At 34.8% G+C, this 12,405-nt stretch overlaps 1 protein-coding gene across 1 annotated transcript; it reads left to right on the forward strand.

Moving 5' to 3' along the window:
• Nucleotides 1–299: 299 nt before the first annotated feature.
• On the forward strand, nt 300–2,866 carry LOC127707771 (POTE ankyrin domain family member E-like). Its single transcript, XM_052212531.1, has 2 exons — nt 300–1,484; nt 2,567–2,866. Exons 1-2 carry the CDS (start codon nt 365–367, stop codon nt 2,815–2,817), a joined length of 1,371 nt encoding a protein of 456 aa, XP_052068491.1. The 5' UTR covers nt 300–364; the 3' UTR covers nt 2,818–2,866.
• The last annotated feature ends 9,539 nt before the right edge of the window (nt 2,867–12,405 follow it).

The following is a 12,405-nucleotide window of genomic DNA, read 5'->3' on the forward strand; positions in this document are numbered from 1 at the left end:
AAACCACGAATTAATTAAATATCTGACGTAATACATTGGCAAAAAATAACACGACAAAGTATAGAAAAATTGTTTTGTTTGCTGCACCGTTACGATTACAGTTCACTGTTTAAAATATAAATCAGTGAGTTAATTAAAGTTTTTGACAGTTTTTAACCAACTGTCTGAGTGTGTAATCAAATGTCATGTAGAGATTTTTGGCATTTAATTTTTGTTTGTCATTCCTCCTGCTTATTTATACTTGTGAAACACAGAAAAAACTTTTTTAATTAATAAAATTCATTTCATTTTGAGAAAGTTGAATATAAGACGATTTGTTGAATAGTGTGAACGTAAAACGTTTAACTACAGATTTTCCCGTAAAATGGCAGGCCAGGCTTTGCTAAAAGCAATATCTGCTGGACGCCCTAGACAAGTTCGTCTGCTACTAGATTCTGGGTGTTCGGCAGACGAATCTGACGACTGTGGACAAACAGCATTAATAAGAGCAATTTTTGTAGAAAATGAAGGGAGTAGATTACAAATTTTGAAAATGTTACTAAGAAAAGGGACCGCCGTGAGTAAAGCTGATATTGTAGGACGAAATGCGCTTTCCTGGGCTTGTATTTACGGTCGAGATAAAGATGTGGACCTCCTTTTGCAAAATGCAGATCTTGACCTCGATTTGAATTATACAGATGTCAATGGGAATACGCCACTTTACCATGCAGTGTCGTCGGGCAACGCCGCAACTGTTAGATTAATGGTTATAGCCCTAACAAAATATGACATGAGTGTAGACATTCCGGACTATATGGGATATTCGCCTCTCATGCATGCAGTACGTTTGGGATTTGACGTTTGCGCGAGTATCTTAAAACAAAATGGAAAAGCAAAGGTAGGGGTCAATATGAAATACCCAAAGGATTTTGAAAGTGCTGAAAAATGGGCTGTTCATAGTTTGAGCGACAGAGGGAAGGCTGTTTATAAAAATCCCAAATTTCCTGCGATTTTGGAACCAGAAACGAAAAATAAAATAAAGTATAGAGAAAATCGTGCGAGTCGTAGTCGAGTAAAGACTCAGTACTTTTCAGAATCAGATGATGATTCTTCTGTGGACTCTGAATTTTCGTTCCCGTCCGATTCTTCATCTTGTGACAATGGTGTTTTTGATTTTCAAATAAAATCTTTCATGAGGAATTACCCGAAGACTGAACACATTCCATCATCAATTCTAGCACTAAGCCCAACGTCAAGCACGATTGTAAATGCCTCGGAAGATGAATTCGACACATTTTCCTGTCCTTTGGGCGAAAAGCAATCAACTACAAATATCATCGATGATATACCAACACTGTATGGACTTATATCGGACCAAATGTCGACCTCATATCGCCTCCCAGCGAAGCCTGCGCCTATAACCCCTCGTCAGAAGATTACAAAAGACTCTACCATGTCATCGTTGACCACAGAAAACAGTAATTTGTCAAAAGGATCAAAGAAAGGCAAGCCATTTATTTCTCTCTATACTAGTATATAAATATTTATAACCTAATTTTCTGTAAATTTGCAAATGTCCTGATTTTATTTAATCGTATTAAGATTGAAACATGCATAAAAAAAGGTGGAGGGTTGAGATATATAAAAAGAATAGTTTAACCCCGCCACATATGTATGTGTTTGTTCAAAATTAGGAACCCCTTCAGTAGTTGTCGTATGTCAGAACTTAATGTTTTTCGTTATTTGGAGAATTGGTGTTGATGGCAGATTTTTGATTGTTTCTAATGAGTATAATTTAAATCCATAAAAATAAAATGTGCTACTTATTTAATTCAAATAACATTCAATAATTCTCACACGATTTGCATATTTCAAAAAGTCAAATACTTAAATGGGATTGGTCCGTTGTAATGTTTTCTTCAGGTTTACACTTCTATACTAAACCATGTAGCCGAAACATCGAAACCTATGTGACTATATATGCCAATACACATGCATGGGAGGATCCTGTGGTTTCAAGAAACTTTAAACTGAAGGAAAAAAACACTACAGAACTCTTATTCCTATTCTAATGCATAACCCAAAGAAATAATGATGAAATGCATATGACAAAATACCGTCCCTAGGTTGGAACCTTTGGTCACTCATTTTGGCATGGTTGTTTTAAGTCAAATCTGAGGGTTTGGATTTGGGGGGGGGGGGGGGGGGGGAGGGGTGTCCTGCATTTCTGTATTCTTTATTTTTTTAGGTCATTTTTCTCTATTCTTTATACTTTTTACCCATTTTCTCTATTCTGTTAACCCAAATCAACACTCTCATATTTTAGTTTTTATCATTTGGAGAATTTGTAGTTGATTGCGCGACGTCATTGATAGTTTCTGTTTGATTATAATCAGCATTGGGACCATTTAGATATTGACCGTATATAAGTCTGTCTATTGTTGAAGACTGTGTCGTATTTTGCCACCTGATAGTTTTGGTTATTGGAGTTGCTGCCTCATTGCCTGATATTTACCCACATCAGTATTCTCCTTTTATACATGTATCAATGTCTTAATTCACATTTGGCTTCCTTTTTATTTTACAGGGAAAAAGAATTTTGAAACACAGAAATGGTCAGCGTTGAAGAAAAACTTGCGTCTCAGTCGAGTAAAAAATGTTGACAAGAAAGAAACCACACCAAGAGATTCTCCATGGAAAATCTACTCAGATGAAAGCATGTCTGATACTGAGGACTTTAGGATGCCACATTCCAATAGGCAGTCTCAACTACCTTCTATCCCAGTTAGAAAAATTGGCCTAGTACAAAATAAAGACTCAAATTATTCACTTATCTGATAACATAATGCTAACAATTTCATTTTAGAATGAATAAATCAATGTTTCACATCAATATGTATGAATGTGTTACTATGTTTAATACACCCAATATGTATTTCTGAAAAAAAGTCTCTAGTGACGCCCAACGCTTAATCATCTTGGAATTCGAAACTAAAAACAAACACAATTTTGTTATGTCGAGTCCTTTCAGTAAAGCTTCTATACGGTATGAATCTTGCTCATTGTTGAAGGTCGTTCGGTGACCTGTAATTGCTTACATTTACGTCATTTGATCTGTGGTGGATAGTTATCTCATTTACAACCAAACCTCCTCTTCTTCTTTTTTATACAAACTGGCAAACCGCGCGTGATCCCGTTATGCTTCTTACAAACTTCTTATACAAACGAAGTGTGACGAACAAAAAATCCATAAAATTAAATCTCTGCAACACCTAATTATTTGAAGACCCGAAACTTTAAGACAACAACTTTAACAAGAACGCGAAATAACATCTGAAAAACATAGCTAAATGAATTAAAAGTATATATAGTCAATTCGGCCATGGAATATTAGATTTACACGCTGAAGCGAGGCCGTCCGTAGTTTCAAATCAATTTCACAATTTTGTCTCTTCAAATTTCTCAAACTGATCAATTTAAACTTGTTGCTCGGGTTTGAAATCGATATACCTAACAAAACATCACGAATGTAAGATACAGCAATAGAGAGGAACATAAAGAAACCTGCTTGTTAAATTGTCTCCTTTAGATGCACACGTATTGTTAAATTGGCTAAAACTCCTATGCATGAAAAAAACAGTATGAGTTATACATGTTATATAAAAGGCCATGCAGCGTTAGCATAGGCAAAGTCGGACGGATAATTCCTTCTGTAAAATCTAAAATGGACGTCAACTAATAACCGGCTATTCTAATCTAATCAAAATGTAGTTCTCTGATTTCGTTTTACTCATATGTACGAGCACGCGAATGAATTTTAATTAGATTGCGGCTATTCCTATATTCTAAAACAAATGCAAAATAGGCGTGCCTTTTGAATGAGTTTTAAACAGTAATGTCATCTCTGCTTGGTCATATAGAATTCAGACACGTAAACCACAGGCACTTGTCTCTGAAAAAAAAACTACCTATTTACCTGAAAGTGTATAGGTGGGTTTTATTCAGAGACAAGTGCCTGTGTCGTAAAAGCAGGCAATTGCCCATTCTAATCCCCATACAGAAAACACTACTATTTCCGCTTTATTTACATGAATTCCTCTGTGTAAACATGCAATAGTTTATTCCGAAAAACTGTGTTGTTCAAGCAGAAATATGATATACCTTAGGTCTACGAAAACGTCAAATGAATAATTGAAGGATAAATTAATGTGTTTTTATCAAGTTTGAACTCGTCACATGCTTCATTGAACAGGTACCCCCTATCCGATTCTGGATTCAAAGTTTGAATTAAGAGAGAGAAAGGCCAATTAAGGATCATAATCAGCCCTGAATAGTAGCTATATTATAAGGACTTTATTTGTCAGCAAAACGTAGAATACAATGAAAATAAGAAGAATTTGATCTTACTTGTCTTCACATTTTATATCCGGTGGTGATGCTACACAGTGTACATGTCTCTGGCTGCCATGGATAAATCAGTTCTTGTTAAGTTTAATCTTTTTCGACATATAGTGTGGATATGCATAGTGGAGTTTGTTGCCAACTGAAACCGGTTAACTATACCACGTTTTGTGCCAATATCAATTCGGCTATCTAGACGATGTTTTTTTTTATTGATCTTTGTTTTTGTAAGGAACGGAATTTTAATTTTGAATATATAATTGGTTCTGCCTAAAAATTTTGCGAAGTCACAGTCGGGCAACTTAGAACGTTTCCTCTTGGCTATAAACATGAATTTAAAACGTTCGCAAAATTATTTTACAATTAAAACTATGTACATCATGATGTTGCCTAGTTTATTCCAGAGCATTCACTCAAGGCAGCTTTGAATGATCCCTCAACTGCCTTCTACTTCTACTTCTACCAATACGCGGCCACCATCAATAAGTTGATTATTTTGCCACTTTTTGGATGCGCATTTAAAATTAAGACAAAAAATAAATATTGAATTGATTTGAATTTGTGCTATACTTCATATATACAGTGAATTTAAAAACATCTTGGCGTTGATCTAGTTCATCTCATGCAGGTAAGTCTTGAAGTATTCAAGACTACCTGTATTAGTGGCAGTATGTGGTAGGGCATTCCAGTCTCGTATCGTCCTTGGTTAAAAAGATTCCTTCCGCACTTCGGTCCTACAAGATGGTACTTGGTATCCATTTGTGTTGATGTTTCTGGATAGCTTATCTGGTGGAATGAGAGTATTACTGGTGTCAACTTTCACCATCCCGTTGGCAAGTTTATACATCATTGTAAGCCTTGATGTTCTCCTACGGTCTTCGAGGGTTTTCCATTCTAGTTTGTTAAGCATGTCACTAACAGATGATGTGTTATGATATCTGTTAGTGACATATCTGGCTGCTCTCCTCTGTACCATTTCCAGTCGGTTTTTGTTGTTTTGTTGATAAGGATCCCAGACTGTACATGCATATTCTAGAGTCGGTCTTACAAGTGACTTGTATGCAGTTTCTTTTATTGTGTTGTTATTGATGTTCAAGTTACGTTTGAGGAAGCCTATGGTCTTTTTTGCCTTGACACATATGTTTTGATGTGTTCATTCCATTTTAAGTCGGAGCTGATGGTGCAGTCAAGGTACTTTGCAGAATTTAGAGATTCGAGGGTGTGGCCATGCAGTACATATTCTTTTATAATAGGCTTACGTTTTCTTGTTATGGTAAGAACATTACATTTATCTGGATGAAATGCCATTTTCCATTTGTTTTCCCAAATTGCCAATGTCTTGGTCGATGATACTGACGATGGCAAATTGTTCTAATCCCAGATGGAAAGAACGATTGGTCGTAGTGATCAGGGTTTTTTATTTATTTCTTTGTTTGTTTTTTTTTAAATTTAAACTGCAGCTGTATGTTGAGGGAAAAAATAAAGAATGTATCAAATCGATCATGTCAGGTTTTCGGCGAAAATGTGCTGGTTTTTAACTCAACATTTGAATAAAAATAATTGAGGCAATGACTGAAAAATTGTTGCAAGTCATTTTAACAGATATATAAACATCCAATGATGGGCTCAATGGTTTAATTTCTATTTTATGTTTACTACTCGTGTGAAGCAAGTGGAAGTTTTCCAATACTTTTTTTCTCAGGATTAAGAATTCATACAGAAAGAAATATTTATTCATTAAAACAATTAAATATCTGCTAATTTCCATTATTTTTGTCAGTCAATCATATAAAATGGTGGTAAGAGTTCATTATTGGGAATATCATCCCCCCTTTTCCGAAAAAAAAAAACCAAACAAACAAAAACTAAAACAAAAATAAACCTGAGACTACTGTAACAGTTCAGTTCAGTTCAGTTTCTTGTATATTCCTCCATTAATTGTGGAGCACTACCCATAGGGTATAATTGTAGCAACTATATACACCTTAGAACATAAGGAAGCATTTAATTATGTACAGATGACTGAATTTAGGCAATAATAATTACTAAAAATTAATATTATAACTAATTCATAGGATTGTCATCATAAAATTTTACAAATAATATTCATAATGTGCTGAAGTGTAAGAATAAGTTAAGTAAGAACTGGATATATTTACAAATAAGAATTTAGAATTTAAGTGGTCTTAAATCAAACTTTCTTATAATTGTTAGTTAAAGGTGCTATACGTACATCAGAATTTATAATGAGAAGGTTATTTTATAGGACTTATGTAAAAGGGTTGGGGTTTAGAACAATTCATCATATATACATAAGTTTACCTTCACAGTTTAAAGTTACCTTATTTCGGATCTTATCATTATTCTTTAAAGGTAACTGGATATCTTAAAACTTTGCAAATTTTTTTATTTAATTTAGGTCCTAATACGTCATAAAATAGTAAGATGGTAAAGTAGGGAACTATTTTATTTTAAAAAAGTTTACTTATACTGTACTTGTGTTCAAGTTTTTAATCCTTTTTGTGCGCAGCATGTGCATCTCGTAGCACATATTTCTAGCCAGAGTTTCAATGCTTTCATACACAGTTGAGTAACAGTTTATGTCCTTGCTAGTACAGTCCATTATGAGCTGCAGTAAATTCCCTTCTTGTATGATCTTCTTGTATGTTGAGGTATCGATTTCATCCATTGTCTGTTCTATTTTTGAGCAATATTTAGATCTTATTTGCTCCAATTCTTTGCAGCGTAGAATAAAATGTTCCAGATCTTCATTTTCCTGTTCACAGATTGTACATATCGGGTTAACTTTCGGATCGAACTTAGCTCTTTTGGCTTGTAATATGTACGTTTGAGTACTTATTCTTGCTTTTATTTCTCCTGCCTTTACATCTTTACTATTGTTTTTTACGCTTTTCCATATAGTGTGTGCTTCATTTAATGGATTGTTCTGTATCTCTATGTATTTAAGTGATGTTTTTTCCATTTTTTCATAGTGACATTCATTTTTCCAGTATTCCTTGATCTTTATTCCTACTAGTCTTTTCCATTCGATTTTCTTAAGTGGTTTTTCTATGTAGTAACTACTAGATTTCAAATTGTATTTTGATAGAGTTTTTTCCACTCTGTTGATAAAGTCTTTTCCTCTTTGGTCTGAGAATGCTATTTGTCGACGCAGAATTTCACATTCTATGGTTCCTGAATTTCGAACAATATTCATGAAGAAGGTAAGTAGATTTTTGTCTAATGTGATGGCAATAGGTTCTGCTCCTACCAGGGTATAGACAGCCATATTTGCTGTATTATTTGGAAGCCCTTGAATTTGTCGGAGGATTTTTCTCTCTGCCAGTTCTAGCATATCCTTTTCTTTTGCAAGTAAGTTCATCACCTCAAGTCCGTAGATGCTTCTTGGTATTGCATATGTTCTCCATAGCTTGTATGCGACCATGGGTGAGAATCCCCTTCTGACATGTAAACCGGCTCCGAGAAGGCTGTATATTGTTGCCCTGCCGGTTCTTATTCTTTCAGAGATATTTGCCCGGTTTTGCTCGTTTCTTTTGATACCTAGATGTTTGGTTTCATTGGTTATATTGATGTCATGTTATGTTTGAGCCTTTTGCATTATATAAAACTGCTTCAGATTTAGTTGGATTGATTTTAACTAGATCTCTGCTTGTATGGTGCTGTACTATGTCTAATATTCCTTGTGCGTCTGCAGGGGCGTGTTTTATTGGTCTCTTCTGCACATCTCCAGAATGTCTTCTGGTGAAGAGTCCAAAAAAATGAATCTGGACCTCTTCTGGAGATATTCTACGGAAGATCAATAAAACAAAAATTCAATTTGCCGTCGAATATAGCAGATTTTTGTTATGTTGGATGACATAAATGAAGTTTACGATGATGTTATAGAAAGTTAAGATACGTCCGGTAGACATGACTGCAAGTGTGTTCCGTTCGTGACATTTTTCTTTGTTCTTTCCTCTAAATCAACTTAGCTAGACAAATCTGGCTTAAACCCCCACTATTTGATTTTTAAGAATAATCTTAAACTGCACAAAATTCGTCAATGTTTGTCTCGAATATGATCAAAAAGGACAATAAACTAACCAAACTGGATTATTTTTGTATTTAAAGCAAAGATATCGGAAAGTTCTCAAAATCATTATTCTCTGGTGGTCCTTGAAGAAAATCTTCTGGTCCTTACTATTATTTCTATTGCAAAATTTCGATGGTCAAAACCTTCGGACCACCACTTTTCAAAAATTTTCCTTGTATATGTATCAATATGCAAGTATACAATGTATACCAGACATTTCTCAGACAGTTTTTTTTTCTTTTTTTTTTAATGAATCCGTTGGTTGTGTACTGATTGATACTTCAGTCTGAGAGAACAAGATTTATTTTAGTACTAGTTGTTATTAGCTTTGAACAAACTTCCAGTAATTGCATACTCTTATTTCGGTGCTTTGTGTCTTTTGTCTTAATGTAACTTTTTTTTTTGTGTGTCTCGTACCGATCTTTTGAGTTAATCTAATCGCAATTGATTTGTGCAGGTTGTTCTTATATTGTACTGTTACACCACTGTCCCAGCTTCGGGAAGGGTTAAGCGCTCACAAACATGTTCTTGTACTGTTACACCACTGTCCCAGGTTAGGGGGCGGGTTGGGCCGGATCCCGCTAACATGTTTAACCCCGCCACATTCTGTATGTATGTGCCTGTCCCAAGTCAGGAGCCTGTAATTTAGTGGTTGTCGTTTGTTGCTGTGTTACATACTTGTTTTTCGTTCATTTTTTTGTACATTAATTAGACCGTTAGTTTTCTCGTTTGAATTGTTTTACATTTGTGATTTCGGGGCCTTTTATAGACGACTTTGCGGTATGGGCTTTGCTTATTGTTGAAGGCCGTACGGTGACCTATAGCTATTAATTGCTGTGTCATTTGGTCTCTTGTGGAGGGTTGTCTCATTGGCAATCTTCGTTTTTATATCAACCCTGCCATATTCTTTGTGTGCCTGTCCCAAGTCAGGAGCCTATAGTTTAGTGGTTGTCGTTGGTTCATGCCTCGACTTTGATATTTTGTAAATTATTTTGTTATGTAAAATTAGGCCGTTAGTTTTTTCGTTTGAATTGTTTCTCACACTTTTCACGTCGGGCCTTTTATTGACGACTTTTAATACATTATCGGGTTTTGTCATTGTTGAAGGCCTTAATTACGGTTGCCTATAATTGCTTACATCCACTTCATATTTGAACTCCGGTGGATAGTTGCCTCATTAGCAATCATACATCTCTTCGTTTTTATATCATATACCTGAATTTTAAACTCGTGTTTTCCTGAACCGAGTCCTGAACATGCATGACATTTTTGTCACTGGGCGTTAAAAATTAGCAACAAACAATCAATCAATTTAAACTTGTGTTAAATAAGAAGAAAAACCATTTGATATTTATTCATTTATTGGGGTGGGGGACAGGAGGATTTCATATATAATATAGTCGCCTGATAAGAGCTGAAAAATAGGCATAATTAGCGACAGATTAAAAAAGTTAATAATGCCCTCTTCCCTTCCCCATCCTTGATCTATAAATTTAAACTGACCACCACGGAATAGCCCAACTTAGTGTTGAAAGTAGCGTTAAACAATAATCAATCAAAATCCCTTCCCTAGAATATCAAATAGTCGTCCCTTAACTGTTATTGTCCGTGCGGTTCTTATATTTATCCAGCTTATCGTCCTACACGGATGTCCTACTAAGACTGTCATACCATAAAAACGTTTATAACACAGCTCACATTCTAATATATCTGCATTCATAAATTTATTAATGTCATTTAGACTAAACGACGCCATGTTTGTTATGTGCCTCTGCCGTCTAAACTACCTATCAAAAAAGAAGAGATGGAAGAGAGCCAGAAGATCTTCCCTATTCAAAAAAACAGAAATGGACCTCTTCTGGCTCACTACCGAAGAACAAAAAAACACGCCCCAGTACTTTTTGCCAGGACAGCAATGTCATCGGCACATGTGGGTGCAGGGACTTGTATATTACCAATACATGCTCCAAGTCCACTTTTTAAAATGCTATCCAGTATGACGTTGTTGTAGCATTTATATAGCGTTGTAGATAGTTTTGCACCTTGTTGAATTCCTTGTAACACCATTACATCTTCTGTACATTGACCTTCCCATTTGACCTTAATGCTCATGCCTTTATACATGTTTCTCAGTAGTATCCAGAGTTTTCCTTTTATTCCATAATGGTACAACTTGTTGAATAGTATTTCATGGTTTAGTTTGTCAAATGCTTTTTCTGCATCAAGAGTTATTAAAATCATCAGTATCTTTAATTTCTTACTTTCTTCGATTGCTTCTGATGTGAGGAAAGCTGCGCATAGTGATGATACTCCTTCTGTTAAGCCTCTTTGCAAGGAGTTTTGTATGTTATTAAATACAGAGTCAACTCTATCCTTCAGTATACTTTGTAATATTTTTGCAAAGGTTTTAGTCACAGTTATTCCTCTATAGCTAGATGGTAATGTTTTGTCTTTTTCTTTCTTTAGGATTGGTGTAAGAATCCCTGTCTTTAGGAAGATTGGTACATCCAGATATGTTAAAATTAAATTTAGCAAATGTACTATAAAGGGAGTTAACTCATCCATCCCATATTTGTAGTGTTCTGCCGAAATTCCATCCTCATCTGGTGCTTTTCCTGCTTTAAGTTTTTCTATAGCTTTATCAACCTCCTTTACATTGACATGATCAATGCCTTGACCTTTTTCCCTTAAAACACATTGTAGTCTCAGACTGAAATAAAAAGAAAACCGCAACAAAAAACAAAAAAATAAACAAACACAAATAACCGTACCCTCAGAATCGTGTTTTGAGACGACCTCCTTGATGTACACGAAACGGTGACGTATTTCACATTTTGAGTCTGGATGCATACAACTTTGGTAACGTTATGTAAACACTAGTTAATCTAAACATACCAGTAGGTTTATAAATGCGTAATTTGAAAAACAGAACACTTCAGTTATTACACAGATGTGCTGTTTTTTCATGTGGAAAAGATTTTATCTGTTTTACTGAAAAAGTTTGCCCAGTTAAAACCAAATCCTTATAAAACCTTTTGAACTGACCAGGGTTCAGCCTGTTTACCTCAGTTGAAGTTTGAACGTTTAATAAGATTAATTGGTTTTTTTATAGGGTAACTTGTAACTCACTTGGACTAGATACGTGATACTTCATGCCCTTCGTGAATGGTTAGTTTGATCAAGGATTTGTATAGTAATACTTGTGAATCCTTGGTTTGATGTACAGGGTCGAACACCAATTTCACTTGCAGTACCAATTAGGGCTTCCCAATCTGTTGAGTGTAGGAAGGTGTCAAGATTAAAATAGCATGAAGACATTTTCAGGAAATACAAGTGAGAATCTAGTGGCAATGAATTATCTCCCCTGAGTAAATTTTTTTTTTTATCTGCAACTTTTTAATTGATTTTCATAGATCGATCTATTTTTTTTAATCACATAGAATTATGTTAAAATTTTCAAATATATATTTAAACTCAAAATCTTCATATGAAATATTCACATAATTACATTTTTGTAATCACATTGAAGACCCGTTGGTGGCCTTAAATTGGTTGTTATCTGCTCTTTGGTCAGGTTGTTGTCTATTTGACTATGACATATTCCCCATTTCCATTCTCAATTTTATTTGGTGATTAAATGTAGTCCAAATAATTATGATGTCTTGAAAGGCTATTTTATTGTTTTGTTGTGACGCCATGCTGTCACAACAACAAAAATCAAATAGCCTTTAAGAAGTCAAGAAGTCATAATTATTTGGACTACTGATGCTGCTGAATACAACTTTATTTTCACTCGGACGTAGTCAGTGTTTAAAATTTGTGAATAAGGATTATGATAATCTGATTTATAAATATTGTTGAAAAACTGGTTGGTTGAAGAAAAAAAAGTTTTTAGTCAATTTTCTTGGTAATAAATCTAAACAGCAACCTCC

The sequence above is a fragment of the Mytilus californianus genome, unplaced genomic scaffold, assembly GCF_021869535.1.
Source record: "Mytilus californianus isolate M0D057914Y unplaced genomic scaffold, xbMytCali1.0.p SCAF_7, whole genome shotgun sequence".
Lineage (NCBI taxonomy): Eukaryota > Metazoa > Mollusca > Bivalvia > Mytilida > Mytilidae > Mytilus > Mytilus californianus.